At 38.2% G+C, this 24,089-nt stretch overlaps 1 protein-coding gene across 1 annotated transcript in view; it reads left to right on the top strand.

The window, feature by feature from the left end:
• ADAMTSL3 (ADAMTS like 3) overlaps nt 1-24,089 on the top strand; it is a 165,463-nt gene that overhangs the window by 15,142 nt on the left and 126,232 nt on the right. The window contains exon 2 of the mRNA XM_054272627.1: nt 11,752-11,871. Coding sequence (XP_054128602.1) covers nt 11,752-11,871 — 120 coding nt within the window. The remainder of the gene's footprint in view (nt 1-11,751; nt 11,872-24,089) is intronic.

Genomic DNA, 24,089 nt, shown 5'->3' with positions numbered 1-24,089 from the left:
TGTCCTGGGAACCATCCATTGTGCATCCACATCTGCTCCTGTACACCCACACAGGATGGGAAGATATTCCTCCACAGGAAGGTCTTCCGTTCCCTCCGAGTGCAGGTGGTATGTATTGGCAAATCTGTGCTGTGGACGTGGGGGCCAAGTTCCCAGAGCAGTGCACACTGACAGCAGGAATTCACCCAGCTGCTAGAATGAGAATACAAGATGAACACAATCACAGGGCCCATCTTTCTGCGCTCCTTCTGTGATGACTCTTTCACTCACTTCTACTTGCTACTTGTTGCATTTGAAATACTGGCCATTAGAAGACTAAAATTACTATATTATAAGATCAATCACAAGGAAGACACTTGGTGCTTAAAATATTTAAAGAAAATGCAGAGCATTTAATAGGGCATCATACATTTTTAAATTCCAAAACTCTAGACGATGGCTTGTCTTTGAATTACAGATGTTCCTAAGTGCTGTCCATTTTTTATCCTTTATGCCTTTCTGTAATCACCTGGATCATTTTAAAATTTCTTAGCAAAATTTCCTCGCTGGACATGGAAGAGGGGTGATAAAGTTGTAGTGTTGAAACTATCCTGATTAGAGCAGGCACCCTGTTCTGAATTAGCAGTTTCTATTTTCATTTTATGTCTGACTTGCTCAGCTGTGTCTTTTAACATTTCAGCAATTCTGCTTCATTCAGAGGATTTATTTCATTCTTTCCAGCAGCAGGGCCTGTGTTTATCTTTTCTCACCTCAGTAAGAGCCCTTTCCCCTTTGCCGTATCAGTCCTCCAGCATTACTGTACACATTGTAGAGAAGAATAAAAATGAGTCATTAAACTAATGACCATTAGTCTTAACAGTTGTCAGTGAACAGATGCCTGCAGTGCCTGTCATGTGAGCTTTTAATTGCTCCGGGGTTTGCTGCTAAAGCAGAGTAATCTAAGTAGTGGCTTATTAGTGAGCATACACGTGAAATGCTGTCAGTTAGTGCTGGTAAATGAGTTGTGACCAGGGAGGGAACAATCTTCAGACTAATGCTTTGTCCTCTTACACAGCTGCATTATTTGGTTCTTGTTCTGCTGTTGAACCTTTTTCTAGTTAGCATTTAATTTCTAATGCTGCATAGTGTGTCTGGCTCAGTACAACACACAGTTAAAACCTTGCTCTGCTTGAGATGCTTTCACTGGCAAGAGAGAAAGATGAAATATACTTGAACAACCACCCTTTCTCCCTTGCAAAAAGTGAGAGGAAGCTGAAAAATGGATGGATCATAAATATCAAGACTGGCATCACTGGACTGAAGGAATAGTTGAGATTTAAATGTAGCTAAATTAGAGTGCTTGGAGAAGTGAGTTGCAGTGTTTGAGCAGTGGGCCTCAGTCTGGGAAGCCATTTCAGCAGTAGCACATCAGGAGGGAATGATGATGCTGGAAGTCACTGTCAGTAATGTCAGTGGCAGACAAATGGTAAGACAAAAGTAATTTCTTAAGGAAAAATGGTTTACTATGGAGTAGCATGCTTTGCCTCATGGTTGGTGTATCAGAATTCCTGACACCAGTAAAGCACAAAAAGCTTCAAACCTTTAGAGTATTTGCAGAAATGTGCTTGAGACTTAGAAACTGCGTGCTATGAACAGTTTCTTTGGGGAATTTCTTTTTAAAATCGTGCTGAAACAGGTGTGCACACGTGGAGGGCGCTTGGCTGAAAGGCATTCACCTCATGTGCCTTATTAATAGCCTTAAACCAACATTCCTCCAGCAGAACCATGACCATTTAACTGCTTCCTTATTGTGAAAATGTGCCTGACCAACTCAATGTGCAAGGCTGCTCAGTCCATAAACCCTGCAAAGGGACCCATTGCAATGGAGAAAGAAGAGTAGACAAAGAACTGGGTTAATATCTCTAAAATTATCAGAAGTAGTGGAAAACTAGCAGTGGAAAAATCACATTTTCCTCACCATATGTTAAAAGCATTTGTGTGCTGAGCTGTTGGAAATCCTAAGTGAGCCTGGGAGTGAACATCTGGCTGGGGCATTTCTCTGCAGTCTGGTTTCTTCCAGGTGAGAGAGGACTCATCAGCTAGAGGCAACAGGGAGGAAAACCACTTTGAATATTTGCACTCCTATTCAGGGTGGTCTGTCTTTGTGAGTAGAATTTTGGGATACACCCCCTCTGCAGCCCCTGTTTAAAGAAATGTTGATAAGATGGTAGCAGGTGCTCCTGGTGCTCTGCTGAGGAGGGTGGATGAGGAGCAGTGTTAGCCAAGCTCTCCTGTGGCACCCACAGGAACTGTTCAGTCATTCAGAAGCTTTTTGATGGCAGATATTGATTATCAGAAGCTTTCTCTCTCCCTGATCTTTCCAAGTCACTTAACTGCTTGACCTTTGGCTTCTCCTACTTGATTTTTGGGCTATTTGATCTTAGAGTTGTGCAAAAGATGTATTTGCTGTGCTGAGAAATTATTCCAGTTCCTGGTGGCTGAGAGTTTGCCTGTTTCCAGGCCAATTTCTATTATGAGAATTTGTAGTCATTTACAGTAGCAGAGCCATTCCATCCATTTAATCTACCTGTTTAGTTCATGATAAACACCACATTGTTGCTGATGACAACATTGTATAAACAGCATGCAATGAAGAAAAATCACTAATGCTAGGGCAGCCTTTTCTGGGGGCTGAACACTTGCCAACTTGTTCCTGCCACCTGAATCAGAAGCAGATGTACAGAGACTGAGGGCAGGGAGAAAGCTCTGTCATGAGCAGTGGAAGGCATGGCAGTGCCCTGCAATATGTGACAGGGTCACTGTTCAGGTTTTCTCACATGACAAAAGCCTCTGGTTTTAATTGCACCCATTAACAGCTTTAATGCCAGAATCTTCAGCATTTACCTCTGAAGTGTATAGTGGCTTAGGATTCTTTTTTTTCCCCCTAAGTGCCGTGGTTTTAATACCATTCCATCACCCCACACATTTCCCTTCTTTGTGTTTTCATTATGCAACAGGAATTCTCTTAAAAATCTGGATCTGCCACTAGCTCTAGCAGGTGTTTGGCTTCTGAGTGCCAGAGTTTTTTCTTCACACAGCTTATGGATGAGAATTTCACTGCCCTCAGGCACAATTTCAAGTGAAGTATATGAAAAGCATGTTACTGTGTCAGTTCAAATTATATCACTATTAAAGAAAAAACTCAAAAGGAAATTAAATATAAATAATCATACTAACATAACATAACATTAATAACATTAAGGTTATAATTTAAATTAAAAAGAATTGGGAAAATCTGAGTCAGAAGTCCCAGACTCTCCCGAGAGTGGCCATTGTAAATGAGGATATTGACAACTTTGAGTCACACAATATGTCTTGATGAATAATACAATAATACTGGAATATATAAGAATTAAGTGTATTTTTTAGTTCTGTATAGTATACTGTGCGGGAGCTAAGTATTGTGAGAAGTCTTGCATTCCCTCACACTTTTCCTGTTTTTCCTGATGGGGCTAAGACTCTTTTGCTGTGCCCAACAGTGTGCTAGGTTCCATTCTGCTGACATCTAAATGCACAAATTGCTACCACTTGTACTGCCTTTCTTGGGGTGTTGAGACCTGTATGAAGAAAAGTTGGTCATATGAAGTGGAAGGGATTTTTCCTTAAATCCTGAGTCCTGCTGTCACACCAGTGTGGGCATGTCACTGTGGCCAGGTGAAAACCAAGAGGCATTTCACAAATGCTGCGTAGAATTGTTAACAAAATGGTGCATGAATTTTCACCTGTCCAGAATTTTTGCTTTATGTTAGTTTTTGTTAAACTGCAACTTTTGGTTACCTAGGAGCATTCACACCTTTTTTGAAAACATTTCTTCAGCACTATTAGAGTAGTTATCCAGTGTGGATACTGGGCAAGGCAATGAAGAGGGAGTAATTTATTAGAAAAGGGGGATGTTGGTCTTGCAAGCCAGTTGGGTGCTGTTTATCTCACTAGGAAAGGATTAGGCTTCTACAGCTTCTTGTTCTTCTTATGAGGCCTCTATTCATCAATATTTTGTGGTGTTACTGAGTAATCCTGAGGTCTGTGCTAGTGCATAGGGGTCTTGGCCCTTCATGGTAGAGGCTTCTTCCACCCATTAAAGGAATGACCCTGTGTCCTTTCTCATTTCATTTTGTTCTTTCCTTTGCTCCTTAAGCAATGTGAATCTTCATTCGGTGCATGTGTTGATTTGTTGAGCTTTATAGTCCAGCTGCTTCTGACAGCAATCCTACACAGCCTTAAACTGTTCTTCTTCCTTGCCTTTTGCGAAGAAATCTGCAGTTCCTCAAAGATTATGGTCCCAGTCTCCTCCAGTTTGTAACTGGACCTGTAACTGGGATCACAGACAAGCAGGGTTGTGAGTTTCCTGCAAAGGAGTGCAGTTGTCAGCAGCTTGTCAGTTTAACAACAGAATAAATCCTTCACACGTGGTGTTCATGATAAAGGACACTAACAAAATGTCCTGGATTTGGCTGTGTGGAGTTAATTTTCCACCTATGCAGGTGGAGTTAATTTGGCTGTGTGGAGTTAATTTTCCATGCAGGTGGAATCTTCACTCACCAGTGTAGATTGTTTTATCTAGATGCTATAAAATTTCTTTTCTCTTGGATTTAAACATACCTGTGCCCCTTCCCCATTCCCCAAGGCTAAGCTAAATACTTGGGGAAATAACTGGGTATTGCATATTTTGAAAGCAGTATCTGATCCACAGTCACTAACTTTCTAACAGTAATTGGAAGTGAACTGCTTTTGGGGTTATCTTCTCTGGGTGCTGAATTTTCCCCCTTGGCTCTTATTTATACAAAACTAGAGAGACCTGAGCAAGCAGTGCTGCTCACAGACCTACAATTGTTGTGTTGCACGGGATGCTGTCCTACTGCAGCTGGATTTGGGCCCTGTTTCTGTGAGAGGGTCCCTGGGAACTTTGCCACTGATATCACTGGGAGCAGCTTCAGTTGCTGGTGCAGCTCTTTTTAGAGCAAATTTTAGGCACATCTGGTCAATTCTTTGGAAAGAAGGCAGAGTCTGCCTAACACAGAGTTTAGAAGAAGCTTCACTGGAAGTAGGAAAATTTCAGGGTTCATATTTCTTTTAGAAATATTTCTTTTAAAAATATGAAGTGAAGTTGATATTTAAGCTGGGTTTTGAAAATAAATGAAGTTTTGGCTAAATACTGCTGCAGCCTTTCAGTGAAATGTTTAATCTTTTAGCCAGACAATAACAAGAGAAAACATAAGTAATTGTTGATAAATATCCAAAAGCTTAATCACTAGTATAAATTTTAGAGGGTGCAGAAAAAGATTTCAGAATGTGTTGATCTCAGTCTGCAGCCCAAGCTATACCAAAGAAAATGTATTTACATTTAATCAAGAAACATGTTGGTAAAAATGTCCTTTTGAAAGGACTGATAGATGGGATCTTAATTAAAAAACTAAATGCTCTCCATTGTTCTTGCTGTTTCAGTGTTGGCCTGAAGCTGTACAAACTGAGGGCCTGCAGAGAGGTTTAGGCTGAGCACTTCAGCTCTGGTGACATGATCTCAAACCCATTCCAGCCCTGGAACGGCTCCGAGCGCTCCAGCGGGCGCAGGGTGGTTCCAGCAGCAGAGGTGATGCAGGCAGTGGCTTCCTTGCAGCTGTGAATATGATTATAGCTACAGCTTAGGTTCAGTTTTCAGTGATAGACACTTCAAACAATAGCTGAACTATCAGTTTCTGAGTTGCTTGCTGGCAGTGTTTTACTGTGTTGGAAAAATGGTGGCTTATCCAAAGCACTTAAGAATTGTCTTTTGCTTATCTTTATATGTATCTTCAACTCAGAGGCACATTTTTCCAAGCTTGTTTTATTTCTTCATGTTCAAGCAGGCCTAGAATTAGAGATGAGAGGAAAAAATCATTAGATTTGGGTTTAATCAGACATGTCTAAAGTCTGTTTTTAATATGGAATAAGCATGGAAGAACAATCCCTGAGTCTCCCACTCTAGTTCAGTCCCCAGCACAGCTTTAGACTCAGTGTTTCAGATTGTCTCAGCTGTGACTTCCCTGATGAAATCTGACAGCCAAATTTTCTTTCAGGATTCTTCTATGAAGAAGTGCTTGACTTTAGTTCGGCCAAGTCCTCTTTCATTTTTCTAGCAGAAATGACATTTATACTTTAATTCTGATTTGAAATGCTGGCCTCTTAGTTTAATATTAATAATTAAATAATTGGCCTGGTCTGCAGAAATGCTGAGCTGCTGGCAGCTGCTGTGGAAACTCAGTTCCCTTGCAGGGTCTTTAAATGTTTCAGAGTGTCTAGCATTAGGAAGCTGTTTCTGTAGATCTTGGCCATGACAAAAGCCAATCTGACTCTTACTAGATATTTATTCATCAGGATTGCTTGCTCTGGAGATAGCTGAGGTTCTGAACTGTTAGTGTGACGTTGTTTATCTGGAAATACACTTTTTCATGTTGTGGTGAAGCTGCAGTGCAGTGCTCAATCTAACATTTTTGTATTGGAGTCCTTGAAAATCCATTAAACTCAACTGCTACTTAGCTGGTATATTACTTCCCTGGGGCGTAAATCAAATGCTGCAGCAGCTCAGGAGACACATATTTAACTTGAATTAAATGGGAATACACGCATTTTGGTATATGATTGGACTTGCTGTGCATATTAATCTGACAAACATGTATTTACAAGTCATTAAGAATGCAGATAATTTTTCTCATTTTGCTTTTCTTGTCTTTTTTTCCCCCCTAAAACAATGATATTGGAAATGAATGCTGCCCATTTTCCACTTCCAACAAGAACTAATAAAAGAGCCACAAAACTATGGAAAGCAAACTGCCTTCACTGTATTTCTCTTTTCTTTACAGAATTTACTTTGGGCAGGGTAGTGCACTTGTGCATAACTATAAAGCTTTTGTTGATTGGACCTTTTATCTTTTGTCTGTGTTTCTTTTTAAAAGTAAGATATTGAGGCAGTTTCAGGAAGAACATGGCATTTGTTATTTTCAGCATTTGGAATAGATAATTTTGAAGCTTTCCTCTGCATTACTTCAGTTTGCTCTCCTTATGCTCCCAATTTTAGCAAGGACACAGGCCTAATTATGGAATGACTGTTTTAAGTGTAGGTAATGTTTATATCTATTAAGTGTATGTAACAGGAAGAGTTCTTTCTTTTCCCTGTATGTGGTCATTGGTGCCAAGAAAATCTAAAATTAAAAATTCCTCTGTACCTGAAATATTAATGTTTTACTTCTAATTATGTTCAAGTAATTTCTTTGAGCTATTACACCTCTGTTTTCTCATTTTCTTGACCTTCACAGCTCAGATTTAATAGAAAGTTCTCTTTCTAAAGCTGCTGCTGTCTACATGTAAACATGGAACAGTTCCTTTTAAGTCTCCTCGTGCCTGTGATTAAGTAGAATAGTAGCATGCCATTATGAGGTTTGGTTGAGCTTTGTCTTGGCCTTAGTATCAAATTATCTCCAAGAACTGTAGACTAAACCAGATTTTTAATTTATCAGAAATTGCAATAGCAGTTTAAATCCTTGGATGAAATTGTTACTCTCTAACTTGAAAGGAATGACCAATGATTAGTATTTATAATTTTTAGTAATGGAAAACTCTACAGTTTAGTGATTTGATAATTTTAAGTAAGCTGGATGAAAATAGCTAACATGAATCCTGGGTATTAGGGAAATAAAGAGCAGTTCAAGAGCAGTACTTTGCATCGTGTGGTGGTTTCAGAATGTGCCAGAGGGATTCATTTTGGGTCAAACAAACCAAAGTTGTGCCCCAGCAGCACCTCCTGCTCAGTCACTGGGAGCTCAGTCCTTCCCAAGCCTTGCTAATAGCAGCATGGGCTGGGAAGCACTCAGTGACCGTTCCTCTGACTCTCAAAAATAAAATAAAATCTTCAAATCCTCAACTCCAGCAGCTTCTAGTCAGTGTTCTACAGAGCAATGAAACTGTGGAGCAGTAGAGGCAACATGCAGCTCGTGGTGGAAGGAGATCTAAAAGCCAGAGCTTGGATACAGGCAGCTCTTTGTGTCTTGTGCAGTTGAAAGTGGAAGAGTAATTTGGTCTTTCAGCACTCAGGTGGGGAGTGGTGAGTGAGGCAGCAATCACAGCTGACATCAAAGCTGTGCTCCAGCATAATAAAGGCTGGAATAAACCCAGTGCCTTTCACACTTCCCCCTTCTGCTGATCAGGACAGTTCTCCTTGATCACAGAGCTGGAAAGATGTAGCATGGAAGGCCTTATTTTTTCAGTTTCTGACTAATAAGTTACATGTCCTAATGGACTAGGAAGATTTTCAAACACTGATCTGTTTCCAATTTTTATATTTATTTTTTGTCAGTAGGTAATATATACTTCCTTGCTGCATGATATATTAATGTCAGTGAATTTTATGTAGTGATTAGTATTATATCTGCTTTGGCTATGTTATCACCCTCTACTGTCTTCATATGCTTAAGATCATAAAATCTGGTTTAAAATGCCTGCTTTAAATCTTAAGTGTACTTGTAACTTGACACATTTAATTTAAAGCTATTGAGATTAAACTGGCCATTGAACAGACCTAAAACACTAGCACGAATGTAATTGTTTTCTGAAACTTGCACTTATAGTCTTTACTTTAAAACATGAATTTATATCAGATTAGCTAAGTCATTCAGAGATGATCTCAAATATACTATAAACCCACAGACTGTTGAAATTTGAATTATGTTTAAGCCAAAGTGCCCATAGAAATATAAAAGCCTCATAAGGAGCATTGGTGGATTCCTCAGTGGGGAATAAAATGGACTAAGTGGAAACATTCTATTTTGTGTTCAGTACAATGTATGAATGAAAGTGCATTGGGAGCATGCAGCCTATTTGGAGGTGCCTGCATCTAGGTGCTAAAAATGTTTTTCTGCTGCTTTGGTGAGTGGATAAAAAAAGAGTTCTTTGAACATTTGAAGATTTGATTTTTTTTTAAAAATTAACTTTTCAGTTTGGGGTTTTTATCAGATGCAAGTCATTGGTTTCAACATCAGTTTGCTATGACAGCTGATAGTGTGTTTTTAGTGTTTCTTTTTTTGTTTGTTTTTAATTGCTTGGCTGCATTCTTTCCTACTTAACTTCTACCAGACAGATAGCAGTACCTATTGCTGCAGCTGACAATCAGTTTCCATTGTAACCTCCTGTGTAACCTTATAAAATATCTGCATTTTACACTGAATTTTCCATGGTCGGAATCCAGGTTTTGCTTGTCTGAATCTAGCGAGCATTCCTCTTCTCCTCAAGTGCCTAACTGCTCATGAGCTTTTCACAAGAAAATGGAATGCGTGTTAGAAACCCCTAGTTTTTCTTGTTATGCTTTTCAAATTGCTGTTTCAGCTTCAAATGTTGGCATGTTTTATATTCAAAGCATAATACTGATTAGTGTCCAAAGACTTTATATTTTAAATGTTTAAACTACAAAGATGAGACATGCAAACAAGTTTACTGCTCTGTATCCTACTGACAAATTTATTTATGAGAGATTAGGCAACAGTGTGATATATCCAATATCTAAGAGATATAGTGGGGTAATTTTGATTCTCTCCTGCCTGTAAATTAGGAAAATCTTCCAAAAGTATTGTTATTAATCACTAGCACTTAACAGGATTATTTTCTAAAGTATTCTACAGATATAAACTAAACAATGCACTGTTAAGATAGGTCAGTAGGTGTTATAATTGTTTTACACCTGGCAAAACCGAGGTAGAAATGCCAAGTACTTTAAGCCAGGCCACTTGAGGTTTAGAATGCATCTCTCTCATCATTAGCCCAGTGCTGAAATCCCAGGATGACATCACTGCCGTGTTCCCTCGCAGAGATCTGTGATAGCCCAGTGGAAGCAGGGGAAGGATGCCAGATTATGTCAGCCCCTCTGGTGTCTGGGCTGTGCCTCGTGTCAGGGCTTGCATCAGCTCAGACTCTGCAGCAGGCAGCACTGCAGGCCTCTTCTGGTGGCCTTATGGGGAACTGCTGTTACCAAACGTGGATTTGTTCTCCATATTTTATTGCTTAATTATGCATCAATAAAGGCAGTTGGCTAAAGTGTAAAAGGGAGATCTCTGCTGTAATAAGCTTTATGGAAATGTAAGGATAATATGGTGTGAATATGAATTACTCTTATGTAGGCCTGATGAAAAAATCCTCTTTACAGTCTTGTTCAGTCTTGCATGCTGAAATGTGACCTTTACCCCAGTCTAGACATGTCCTTTGCAAGCTATTTCTAGTTTAGATGAAGACTGCTTGATTTAAATCGAGTATGTTAATCTGATGCTGTCATGACTGATGGGGTTTGCAGTCTGAGATGCTGACAGCTCTCAACAGAGTCAGCAAAAGCCCTGTAAGCTTCTCCAGACCATCCTGCAAATGACATGCCATCTGCTTTTTCTGAGATAACTTCTGAGCTTCAGAAGGTGAACTTACTGCAAGAGAGAAAGTGCAGCAGGTCTTACCCTTCTTTTCCACCACAAACTGCTTCAAATTGTGATTGCTTTAGGAATCTCTAGTTAGCTGGCACCTATATTTGGTACAGTTCTAGCCAAGAGTCTAGAAACTGGGTGATGGCAGCCGCCAGCTTTCTGTTGAAATTGCTGTGTAAATGTCAAAATATACTGTTTAATTACACCCCTATTTATTAAGTTTATTCATGGGTGAATGTCCAGCAGTAACTTGCACATTTCAGGCCTTTTTTTCTTCCCTGAAAGGTTTCAGCCTTTTAGAAGGGAATGCTCATCTCCTTGCCCTGTCCTCACCACACAGCTGGATTCAATATTCTGCATTCAAAAGATGATTGCTTATTTTCTCTTGTGTACAAACCAGTTGGCTTCTCAGGGCAGTGTTAAATGCAGGCAGAGTAAGGGCAGGAAAGTCTGTGCAGAACATTTGCTGCATATCTGGGCTGCTGGAGGCCTCCAGTGCAGGGAGATGCTGCTGGCCCAGCACGGGCTGGGTGTGCTGAGCAGCCTCAGGTGTGCTGTGATATCTCACCAGGCACAGATCCTCCAAGCTAAAGCTGTTTCTCCAATCAGACAGGTGTCAGACAGCCCAGCTGGAGGTGCCAGCTATGATTCTGACAGAATTAACTCCTCTGTAGCTTGAAATGAGCCCTTTTTCCTTTCCCAGCCTGTTCTCAAATGCTCTTCCCCGGTTGTCAATAGCATCCTGAAGTAATATGGAGCACTGCCTGTGCTAGCTCCAGTCATTCCTATTTCTTCCTTGCAGTAATATCTTCCTGCAAGATAGGAAAATAATTCAGTGTAATGGCCTCCTATTGGACTAGATGAGCCCTCATGATATGATTCTGTCTTTGTTTCTCCCTGTAAAAATAAAATATGTTGCATTTAACTAAAAGCCAGTTACCTGCAGTAGCTACTTCTGTAGTGAAGTGTCTGAGGAAAAAGAAAGTGTAACATTGCTTTTTGAATGTCTTTGAGCAGTGATGTTTGATAAGCCATAGATGATCTCCTTTGGTTTAGTAGATTATTCTGCAATTGAGGCATCTTGTTTTGGTTTAAGCGTCTGTATGAATTTAGCATGTCTCCATCACAGCAAAATATCCACCCAGAAATACCATGCCTTAAAAACACTTTTTTTTTTCCCCTCCAGAAGTTCATGTCTAGATTTTGTGATCATATGCAGTTTTTAAAAAAAATGACTTGTGTTTGTAGTAGGTGTAACGTGACCTCTCTGGTTTCCTTGCAGACAAGAGCAGAGCAGTCCCAAGGTGCATACTTCCTGCCTGAGTTTGCACTTTCTCCACAGGGGAGTTTTCTTGAGGACACCACGGGGGAGCAGTTCCTCACGTACCGTTATGATGACCAGGTCAGTGTGCCACGTGTGAAAATTATAGAGATGGATTGGCTCATGGAACTCTGATATCAAATATTACTGTGGAACAGAGTAAGATGGAGAGCGTGTCTTATCTTTTGAAGGCACATCAAATTGATGGCAAGTTGAATGATAACACACTATACAAAATCCAAATTAATGCACTCAGTTTCATAAATAAATGCAACCACTTTTATAAAATATTAATAGGATGTAATGAAGACAAAAGCAGCAAAATTTTAGTGATGTGTTAATAGATGTTTATAGTTATATCTGCAGAATGTGTAGAATTGGAAGTGATTGCCCTTTCTATGAATTGTTTGACTCAATTTATTTTATTTAATGGAAAAATAAGTGTTAGGCAGATTTTGCATTTTCTAGCTTGTGAAAAGTCAGAATATTGTATTAGTTCTTGAAGTTTTTGTAAGGGAAGGTTAGGCCAATTATAAAGAAACAAGTGGGAATAATGGATGGAACAGTGTTTAGAAAGAAACAAATTATTTTTTTTAAGGTTAAAAATTTTTAATGCTTTCTCCAGACTCATAGAAACATTATTTTAAACATGGAATATAGATATAAATGTAAAGAAAGCAACATGAAAGAAATGCTGTTAATCTTGGCAAAAGATCTGAAGTAAACCTAGGAAATGTGTGGCGTGCTGTGGAAATTTACTCATAACACAATGTGTTCCAGGAGTCAGTTGAATTTCACATCAAAACTCTCTGAATTACATTCATAGACACTTAGAGTACATTTCTCAGTGTAAGAGGAGGGGGTTTGTTAGGAAACATTCCCTGTGGAAGTGAGAGAAGAGCCAGACTTCGCCTGCATCCCAAGGTGTGGTTCTGTCGGTGATGGGCAGATTTATTTTGGAAGATGAGCTCCTTGCAGGAGCTGCTTGAAGAAAACAGGTTGCTCATCACTATCCTAAAAGAGGGAAATGAGGTGAGTTTATTTGAGCTTTAATCTGCCAATGTTTTTAGACAGACAAAAGGAAGCAGAGAAGCTACCATAGAAAGGATGCTGAGCCACTGTGAACTGTTTGAATTTAGTTTAAATGTTTACAAAAATTCATACTTTTGCTTCCCTAGAGGGTCTTGATTATCAACAGAAAAGGTTCTTGGATAAGACCTTCCTTGGACTAAAAACCTGGGAAAGCAATAACTTACAGGACAGTAAAATGCAGCTGCAACTCAGGCTGCATTTAATGACAGTAGTTGAAAAACACTATAAAGGTTATACACTTTGATCAGAATAGTTTCCATTTAATGGAGCACGTTCTTGAGAAGATGATAAATCAAATATAACAGAGGCTTAGTCTGAGTCTTTGACTAGACTGTTTGGAATATGTGAATAATATAACTGATTAAAAAACAAACAAAATGAATCCCCTTGAAAAAGCCTCAAATACCAGCATAGCTCTATGCAGAAGCCAGTTCAAAGCCCGATTCCATTTGATGGAAAGAATTCCATTTGCTGGAAAGTTTTCCATTAATTCCATTGAGATCTGAATTGGATCTAGGTTATGGCCAGCTTCTGTTCTTTCATAAATGTGATTTAGTTTTGAAGCCTGCTCTTCCTAGACACTTAGCAGTATGAAATTTAGTTTGAATTCCTGGAACTGAAAGTGGTGCTGAAACATCAATATGTTAAAAGTAAAAGCAACTGTATTAGCAGTAGTTTCTTTTGAAGAAAATTCAGTTCCTAAGCATTATATATTGAAAGTTACAAATACATTGAATGCAGATGGGAGCTGATCTGTATCTCTATCTTTACCTTCCTGCAAGTATACAAGGATTTCTCTGGTGAATAAAAAGATTTTCCTTGATTTTCTAGGAAATGAATCATAGGTTTGTAATAATACACAGTTCCAATTATACTTTTGCTGAAATGCTAATACAAAACTCAATTGTATTACGGTCAAACTGGGTAAGAAAACTAGATTTTTTTTTTTCTGTGCTTCATTCAACTCTTTCTTATAACATTTACTTATGAATGGATGGAAGTCTTCATTGGATAATCTCTTGAATTTTCATAAATGGGTAAATGGATAGGTTTGATACATGATAAATGTGATAAGAATACACCAGTGAATAAAGAGGGAAATACATATATATTGAAAGCCTATTTTAACCTATCCAACACAGAAGTGGAATCAGTACTGGAAGGCTACCACATAAATTAAGAATACAGCAGCATCTTCTCACATCTTAATTCCTTAATTTACTTTTAGCAATTTATTTTCTATCTTGCCCTACTGTGAAGGGCTGCTGGCCTTTAGGAAATACATTCCTTCCTTTTCCCTGATGTCCAGAATTGTCCTCTGGGCACCCCCACAGAGTCCTGGTGTTCCTGTGCATCCCAAATTACACCTGAAAATTGGCAAATTGAAATAACCTTGTGCACTTACAACCTCTGTTCTCTTGGCTAGGCAATCTTGAGACACTTGCAGGAAAACCATCTATCCCTATCTTCCCAAAGTGCCCTATTCCCCTCTTGTGCTGTTCTTTTTCTCCAGGCCAGTTAAATTTCCAGTGAGAGATGGATAATATTTTTGCATAGCAGCATCATCATCGTCATGATCCAAGATTAGTTTCCTTACATCCTCCAAACACAGGAATGTTTCAAAGGGGTTTTCTTTGGCTGTTGTGTGTGATATTTTTCAAGCAGGGAGCCAGTTTAATCAGAATCATTCATTCCTTTGTTAGTAAGTAATCTCAGTAAAATAGAACTAGCTGTTACTTAAATATGCAAAAGTATTTGCTATCTGAAATGACAAGCTTACAGTTTGAAATGAAAGATGAGTAAATATTAATAGGAACACACTGTACTCTGCTCTAGCCCAGCAGAGTTACACATGGATTCATGTTGTACATGCAAGATAGTACATTTTGTTCTGGTTTAATCTGGCAGGACTGTGCTCTCATTTTTGTACAGGACTGCACTAACCTCTTTGCATATTTTGTTGTGCTATGTGTATTTAAGAATTACATGCAGATGAAATTCTTTGGCTAGATATTTTCAAAATTCAGTGAATATCTTTCTTACCACTTCTATGATTATAGAGGAAGATACCTTTAAAGATCTGATTAAATACTGACACGGGGGTGACATCTGCATACAGTGGGACATTATAGTTTTGACACATTTATTGCTGTATCTTCAGGGCAAAACAGTGATTCAAAGCAAATACTTCTCTGGGATCCCAAAGGACAGAAATGTAGAAATGCTTAAATTGAACATTTTCTAAAGGCTTCTGTATTGTTGACCATATGATGTCTTGTATCAGTGCATTGCATCCTTAATTTCTGAGATTCTACTGAGTCAATACAATTTAAACCTGACTTGATACCAAATAAATTTTGATGCATAGCCAAAGACTTCAACTGTAAGAAATCTGATATTAAAAAAAAATGTCCCCCCACCATTCATGAAAATAATTAAATAACTGAATAAATGTCTGAAAAGAAATTAAATTATTAAATGAATATACAAGTAAACCCTTTCTACAAGTTTGAGATACATGTTGAACCTTGCCATAACGAACAATTTCCTAGTATTCTTTCTGATTTCTTTTGGCTTTTCACCTTTTAATCTACTACAAGGAATTTTTTTCTTTTCCAAAATACTAGTAGTACTGGAAAGCTTTTTTGCAGAAATAAAATGTTCTTGTTTTCTGACACTTAAGGTATTGCTTCCAAGTATTAAAACCATTCCATATGACGGACCACCAAGAAGGACAGCAGTGAAAACTTGGTTGGGCTGAATGTGTTTGAAGTACATTTCCACTTTGATTGGCTGGCTGGCTGGGAGTTCTCTTGGGGGTGTGGGCAAAAAAAAAGGGAAGGAAAAAAGAAAATAAGTTTATCTTTAAAGAGAGAAAATGTTTGCTTGACCAGTTAGCTTTCTAGTTGACCTTGCTTCTTTTAAATTGCATGATGGTTACCAGTTAAAACTCACAAGGATAGCCTGATTCTGGAATTAAACATATGGCTCTAAGTAGTCCAATCTTGGCAAAGAAATCTAATGTTTCTAAACAAATATTAATGAAAATCTGCACTTTCAGGCTTGTCTTTAGCTATTCAAGGTAAGGTAGAAACTGGTCAGTCTGTTTTCAACTAGATGTGCAAGTTGTAATACCCAGGCTGCAGCTGCTACAGTTCATTTAATACCTGGTGTTTCTTTGGGTTTGCTAGAAAAGTGCCTTGTTATAAAGTGAATGCCAAAATCAGGAAAATATTCTCATTAACTGTCTTCCACAAATAGAAATAGTCTGTCTTGGCTTCTGCTTTTTCACAAGGAAAAGGAGCATGACATTTCAAGTATTAATTTGAAAAAATGCAGTGGAACCCAGGATGTCAATTACTTCAAAAATTAATACTGAAGTAAACTGATGGAATCTATTGCTCCACCATTTTATTTCTAGTCCAGCAGCAATAGCTGTTTGTGTCTGTTCTGTAAGTTTTTTCATATTACACCTAGGAAACTCTTGTGTGGGCAGAAGTTGTCCTATGTGTCCCACTGGGCTGACAGCCGATATTCCACAATTTCCTTCATCTCTTTCCCCATTCCACCTGCTGCTGATTGCCATCCTCCCTGCTCTGCTCTGGAGTCCCAGCCTGGCTTGGAGTGTCAGCAGCTTGGTGGTTTCTGCTCCCAGCCTGAGCCTTTTATTCCCTTCCCTTTTGCATCTAAATCACCAGAGAAAGGGAGCCACGCGTTTTCAGACCTGGGGATGAGTCATGTAAGGGACATTACTGCAAATTAACACATCAGTGCAGACAAGCTCTAATCCCTGGAAAGGAGGAAGATTTGTAGTTGGTGGCTCACTTGCTTCCCATGCACATAAAGCTTCATTACTCTGATTTGAGAAGGAGCCTGAAACTTGTGTTTTACTCTGGCAAACCATTTTTGTTGATACCCTAAAATGCATTCAGAACTATTAAAAAGGTTTAACATCTTGAATCTTAATGTATAGCTCTTCGTTTAGAGATTTTTTTTTTGAATAAACAAACTGTTTTCAAGTGACCACAAACTATTTCAGGAATTCTCCTATAATGAAAACATTCCACTATGGAACACTTGGTGGTTTCATTTGTGTATTTGGAGAATGAACTGATAAACTTAATTTTATCCAAGCACCAGAATTGAAACCACTAATATGTGGCTGTGGGAATTTCAGCACTGTTAGAAACTCTCCTTTTCTGCTATGTAGAAGACTGACCTTGCAGTCCTCATTCAGCCAGTCTGCTGATATGAGAATAACACTGATTTCACTGACTTGAGTCCTGCAAGTCTTTCCATTCTCTTAGCTAGGACATCTTGTGTAAATAACAAACTACTAGGTCAGGTTTGTAGTACTCCATACTAATTCTACAGATGTCTGTAATGAGTTTATAATCATATTTAAGGAGTTTACAGCCATGTGTTTGTGAGGATGTGTGAAGATAAAAAGTATCATTTGGTGTTTCTCTGAAAATTAAACTGATGATGATGTTAGGTGTTCCATAATATTTTTAATTCTACTCCTTTTTTTTATATATACCTTTATTTTTTTTTCACAGGTTTAATTTTGGTCTCTATTTTAAAGAGTATGTATTTGTTAGGTTTTTTTGGGTATGGAAGTTAGTTCTGTAATCAAGTGAAATGTGTTTCTGATTTGGAGTGGAAAGGAGGGAAAGGAGGCAAGGATTAAGAGAAAATGAAAACCACTTACAATTTCAGGCAAAAGTACTCTTAGAGAGACTGGTACTGCATAAGTCAGGCAGGATCCTATTCAAACAATACTTTTGTTTAGGCTAATTGCTGGCTGGGAGTGTGTGAGCAGCATATGCACGAGTAATTATATCATTACTTGTGTGTGATAGGCTGCTTAGTGGACTGAAAAGTGTTTTTAAATACTTCAGTTTATTGGCAAACTGAATGGGGAACTGGCACTTGTTAAAAGCACCAACTACCATTTTTAGTTCAGGGTTTTGTTGTTCAGAGCAAATAGTGGAGCTGCTGTTTGCAGCCCATGTTTCTTTGTGCACTAAGAATTACAGACTTCCTTGCTTTGTGTTACAGCCTCAGTCCCAGCCCTGCCAAAGGTCTCTGTGTGTAAATCATACTTTACAGAAGCCAGCAGGTCTTCACCTTGTGCAGCATAGCAGCCTTCACAGGGAATCTGTAACAGCACAGTTTCTGCGGAAAACACATTTTAGATCATTTCAATTTGGACCAAATGCATTCCAAGAGGCTGTAATCCTATTCCCCCGAGTTCTGTGGTGAGACTCACTGCCCTGGGTCTGTAGTCCTCCTGTGGCTGTGATGATCCTGACCTCAGGAGCTGGCAGAGCACTCCCAGGTAGCAGAAGTGGCCCCTCGTTTGCAAAGTCATCCCCCAGAGTGATTTATCAAGGAAGAAAGGAGAATGGACCAAAACTTTTAGTTGTTTCTCTTATTCTTCCTCCCCTGGATGCTGGACAGATATTGGGGCTGCTCTGGTGGATGATAAAAGGCTATGCAGGGGGTACTGATTTTGTTCCTTTTTTCTTAGAGATGCTTTTGGGGCCACAAATTGATCTTTACTCAGTTTGAGGTTGCGCTACACAGAAAAAACCCACTTTAATACTAAGTACCTTGCTTTTCTAGCATCTCTGCCATGAGCAGTTTTCATAAAAGACTGAAATGTTTAAACTCACAATCAGTGTTTCATGTTGTAATGTTTGCAATTCTAAGTTTTCTCAAATATGTTTTTAATTTCTAGCAGTAGATTAAAAGTATTTTTTAAATTATTATTATTTTTTTAATTTTTCATTTTCCAAGGAGGAGACAGAAGGATGTGTACTTGGGCAAATATTCTACTGTAAAGACTTCAACTCAATTCTGCTAGTAACAGGACACCTGATGAATTGACATTATACAGAGAGGTGCTCATTGGACATTCTTTAGAGGAGCCCAATGATTAAATCATGAGAGATTGATACAATGCAATGTGAATTTCCCACTGACCTCCTTGTGCCCCTGGTGAACCTCCAGAAGTTGATACATGTTCTTATCCAAGAATTTTGACATTGATAAAGGCTTAGGTTCAGCCTTCTAAATTAAGACTGAAAGGTCTGGAGGTAACAGAAATAATCCCATGCTTACACAGTAGTGCTGCTATCATCTATCAATAAGAGTTCATTGAGATACAGTGGAGAAGTACTTCTAAATCAAAAAGATATATTTTAAGTACTGTGGGAAATGCAGTGCTTGGAACTGGAAAGTCATTCTTCAGATATCCATGGTGAGAGGATGTTTTAGGCTGATAAAGCCTGATGGTGCATTAATCACTTGGCTTATACAGCACAAACATTTTGAAACTGTTTTTTCTCTGGTCTTAAACAAGGAAAGAGCAGATTGTATTTAGTTTTTTGATAATTCAGCTAAATTTATTGAACTTCTTGAGCTGTTTAAGCTCCTGTTAAATTTTGCACGAATGAGAAGATAAAATTGTTTTGCTGAATTTCTCATGAAGGGTGAATGTGATCAATATGGATTTTATTTTTTTTCTGTGTCATTTCTGCCAGAGATAACATTTAAAGCCCTGTGAGAGTTTATAGCAGCTTCTTCCTTTTAACTTGGAAATCCTTAGTAAAAAATTGAGAGAAATTTCAGTTTATGCTGTTCCTAGAATAATGATTAGGAAAATGTTTGCTTGATAAAATTATTCATCCCATGTTAAGGTGCTTCTGATAGAATTACATTGTTTTGCAAGGCAGTGGGTAATTTAAACAGCATTTAAATTGTTGAGCACGTGGATAATATCCCTCATACCCTTAACAGTCATCCCTTCAGGCCTTTCCAGCATGGCAAAATTATTTATAGAAGAGACTGAATGTCACAATGACCCTTTTAGTAGAGACGTACTTGAACCTGAATTTCTTCCAGTTTGTATGCCTCTATTGTAGAAGATGAAGTGAAAAATCTTCTTTTAAAAATTTGCATCTTTTGGCTTTGTTTCTAGATTGGCTTTGTTTCTAAAAATAGTTAAAGTGCTTCTCATTAACACTTGCATAATGAACCAGGCTTGGGACAACTAAAGAACAATCTCTACCGATTCCAACAGTGAATTTGCTCTTTACTGTTTCAAAATAACTGTCAACATTGCCAATTAAACCTAAATTATTTATCCTATTAGACTTCAGATGCTATTTTCTTACACAGAAGAAAATGACCTACATTAATTATCAATTTTGGCAATAACAGGAAAAATGGTAAAAGTAGGTTCATTGAGAGGATCACCCCTGACAACTATATTTTTCATTTTCAGAGCTTGGAATGTGTTGCAGGCTGTGGCACTGTGGGATCTGAGGCATTTTAATTCTCCTGATGGTGCTGTGTGTGTAGGTGTAGCTTCCCACCTTTGGCTTGGAGGCTTAGGGGTACAGAGTGTGTCCATGACTTTCAGAAACAAAACTGGGAGGATTTGTATTTTTTAAAAAATATATGGAATTTGTTACTCATTTATTCATCTTATGGAAGCTCTGATTTTTTTCTTCATTCTTCTGTTTTGTATAAAGCAGTTGCTTGCTTTATTGTTTGGACCATAAGCTGTTGCTATTTACTAATCCCTTTAAATAATTTTCTCCTAGAAAACACAAATTTTGGGTGCTACTTCCAGCATGCAGGATGTTCTGTGACTGTCAATGGATTTTTTTGCATGTCTGAAATTGTTTATAGGAATAGATGCTTGCATGGGATTTGAGGCAGAAGCTGGAGGTGCTCAGTGCTTGGTTGAGTGTTTAGCATGGTCTTTGGTAAAGAGAAATGCTGAATTTGAACATGAGCCTTAAGTACTGTAATGCATTTAACAGAAATTGTGGGTCCCGTGTTTTGTGGAATGATTGGCAAATCAAACATTCCCTTTTATTCTCTGTGTTTTTCCCCCCACTTTCCCATAGACAGGCAACTTATTCTTATACAGGCTGATTCTTGGTCTGGAAGGAAAGGCAGTCAGGCCTCTGAGAACTGGAAACAATCTGGACTTTTTTTAATACTCTTAAGACTGTAAAACCTGACCTCTTTCTAGTAGAGTCTATGTAATCTAGCTTTATAAAATTATCTCATTGGTAGTAAATTTTTTTGTTTGTTTGTGTTATAATTCTGTAAGATATTTTTGTGCTTTGATGGTATAAGCCTTTATTCATTTAACATTTTTATGTTGCATAAGAGAAAAAGGACTTTAAAAATGGCACCAAACCCTTTAACTGATTTACAGGTTCATGAAGCAGACTAGGGTATTTGCACATGGGTGAGAAAAATTAGTAGTAATAGGCTGCTGTATGATGTGGGATGTTTTTGTAATTTTTAAAATAGCCCCTGGGAGATGGCTGCAATTGTAAATACAAGATATGTTCTCCTTTACCTGATTATTTAGGCTATGGTCCAAAAATCATAGTAATTTCAATAGACTTTGGATCAGCCCTTCATTTTTTACTGCAGAAAGAGATTTGCCATTGATTTCAGGCAGATTGCATTCAGGCACCCCAACAGAAATATTATAAACTGTTTGATCAGGGGGCTACTGGGAAATGGGGTAGGTGCTGCAAGGCACCAGCAGCACTGCAGCCTCAGTTCTCTGCAGACAGACACATTCACTAGTGTTTGTTTGTTTCTGTCAAATCTGGGGTCCAAATGATGTGTGAAGATTTGTACAGTGAACTTTATTTTCTCCAGCTCCTGGATTTGGTGAGGATCACAGAATTTTCTGTGATTTCTACAAGCAAACCTATTTAAACACCATGAATGCTGAAATGAATCCTGTGTTCAAAATATTTGATCTGTTTCAGTAATTATGTTGTACTCAAATCACTTAAATGCTGACAAAATGTAGTTTACTACTCCATTGTCATGCAAAATCTTTGCTAAAAATGCACACATTTGCTGATATGTGTAGGGTACAGGTCAGTGACCTTCCTTTGTCTAGGTAATTTGGTTGTATAAGGTACAAATCTGAAGAAACAAGCTGTGGTTTTTCAGGCAGCTCGCATAATGTCTCATAACATCAACACAACATATGGCAAAATACCTTTTTTTTTTACTGTTTATTAAAAAAAGACTTGGAACGCATCACCTTTACTTAAAAGAAATGTAGTGCGTTGGCTTGGATGTTTTTTGATATTATTAATAGATGACATAAAATGTGTTCAAATATCAGACTATAAACTGTGAAATTTTACCACCTTGAGTGCTGGCTCCAGTGGTAACAATTCAGGGCAATATTGCATTCTAATGTATGAATCAGAATTATATCCTAAGTCTACTATTAAAGTACTAGGGCTAAGTTTTAAACTTGTCCTGCCCTTTTTATTCCATTAGAAAAAGATTTCGTTCTTTTTTTTTTTTTTTTTTGCAGGTATTTTTATACTTTACAGTGAACTTGCCAGTTAATGTTCATTCTTCTCCTGCTTCTTCAATACTGAGGCTATAGGATAGTCTGTTTTTCTCATACTTTCAGCTTTGCATTCTAATGAATGCAAGGCAAGGAAAAGGAGGGTGAAAATATTTCTTAAGAGAAATCCTTTTTCAATGCGGTTAAGTGACTTTAAAAGAAGACTATTGCCCCAAAATTAATTTTAAAAGGGTTGTCTTTAGGGACAGAAGAGATGATCACCCTTGTAAGGTGTAATTATAATGGGAATAATCTCCTGTACTTTGCTGTACCAGAAACCAAGGTCTTGCATGCTGAGGGGAGGCTCCGTGGGCAGCACCATGAGGGCTTTGAGAATTGGTTCTGCATATGTTTGTTAATATTCTGGTGTGTGTGGAGAGAAGATTTGGAACCCTGTCTGGAGCAGATAAAATAGATTAACTCTTGCACAGACCTTGGAGTGAACAGCCCAGGCTCTTCTGCACGTGCATAACTCAATTCTTGTGAGGACTCGCACGTACGTCAGAGCTACCCCGAAAGAGAAGGGGCACACGTTCCACAGTGTCAGCAGGATCAGGACCTCCTCTCCAGCCCTGATCTTTCAAATTCCGTGCTTAAACTCCTGTGAGGACCCCAAAGAGACACAGCACCTCTTGGGAAGACCTGAACATCTCCTGCTTGTATTGCAGTGAGTGGAAGTTGAAATAATTTGTTGTAATATGATGGGGCCAACGGGTCTTCCCCTTTCATAGCTCAGATGTGTACTGATTTAATAACTCCCATTACTCCAGCCTTGACATAAAGCTTACCATGAATTGCAATCAATCTAGTTTACATTTTAACCATTATTTTCCTTAAATGAGGGACTCAAAACCATTTTTGCAGATTGACGGCATCAGAAGACTTTCCAACTTAATGAAAAAATCCAAATGACCACATAATATTTTCAAAGAACAGACTGATGGAGGCTGGCCTGTTGTCAGAAGAAAAGTGTTAAAATTAACTCTTCTACATTGTGATTTAATTTAAAATTAACTTAGAGTTCTTTGACACCATTCATATTTCATAGAATAGGTGTAGGGTGCAAGTTTTCTGTATTTCCTACCATGAAGGAAAAAAAAAAGAAAAAAACATTAACTCTGACATCTGTTTTTAGCACTTTCCTTCATGTTTTTGGATGAATGCCTCGCAAAAGCTGGAAAGCGACTAAGAGATCAACCAAAGATGGCCTAAGGGCCTGTTCCCAGCTGGTACGACATCTGGAATGTTATATAGAGTGGATAAATTCAGAGTTGTAGTTTAATAAGATTGGTATTCAAGCATTCGGCCTACAGCAAAGGAAAGGACAGTGAAGCTGACAGCATGTATGGTGCATAATATGTTAAGGTGTCTGAAATATAATTTGCTGGGTTTTCACTTTCTTTTTGGCAGATCCCTCATGCTTACATATAAACTTTCATCCAGTATTGTTTCGTACCCTTAAAAAATAAAAGGTGAAGTCATATTGGTATTATATCCAGAGTCTTATCTTTTCACTAAGCTTAGAGTATGTCTGGGTTTCTTTCTTTCTTCTTAGGAAAAAAGTGCTAAAGACAGATTTTTATGAGCTGACTAGAAATAACTTAAGCTGCTACCTTTGCAAATTTCAAGTATATGCAGTCTTTTACAGTGAAGATTTTACAGAATAGTAAACTATTCAGGAACCTGGACTTGTGCTCTATGGAACCATATTTGCAAGATTTATGTCTCAGAAGGCTTGGGTTTTTTTCTATTTGGTGTTTAGTTAATCTTTGGTCATCTAATCTCCAAACTGTAA

Source organism: Melozone crissalis, unplaced genomic scaffold (genome assembly GCF_028551555.1).
Source record: "Melozone crissalis strain CALT ecotype California unplaced genomic scaffold, PUWL_Pcris_2 ptg000014l_1, whole genome shotgun sequence".
Taxonomy (NCBI): domain Eukaryota; kingdom Metazoa; phylum Chordata; class Aves; order Passeriformes; family Passerellidae; genus Melozone; species Melozone crissalis.
The sequence above is the reverse complement of the archived record's forward strand: the minus strand, read 5'-3'. Positions and strand labels throughout refer to the sequence as shown.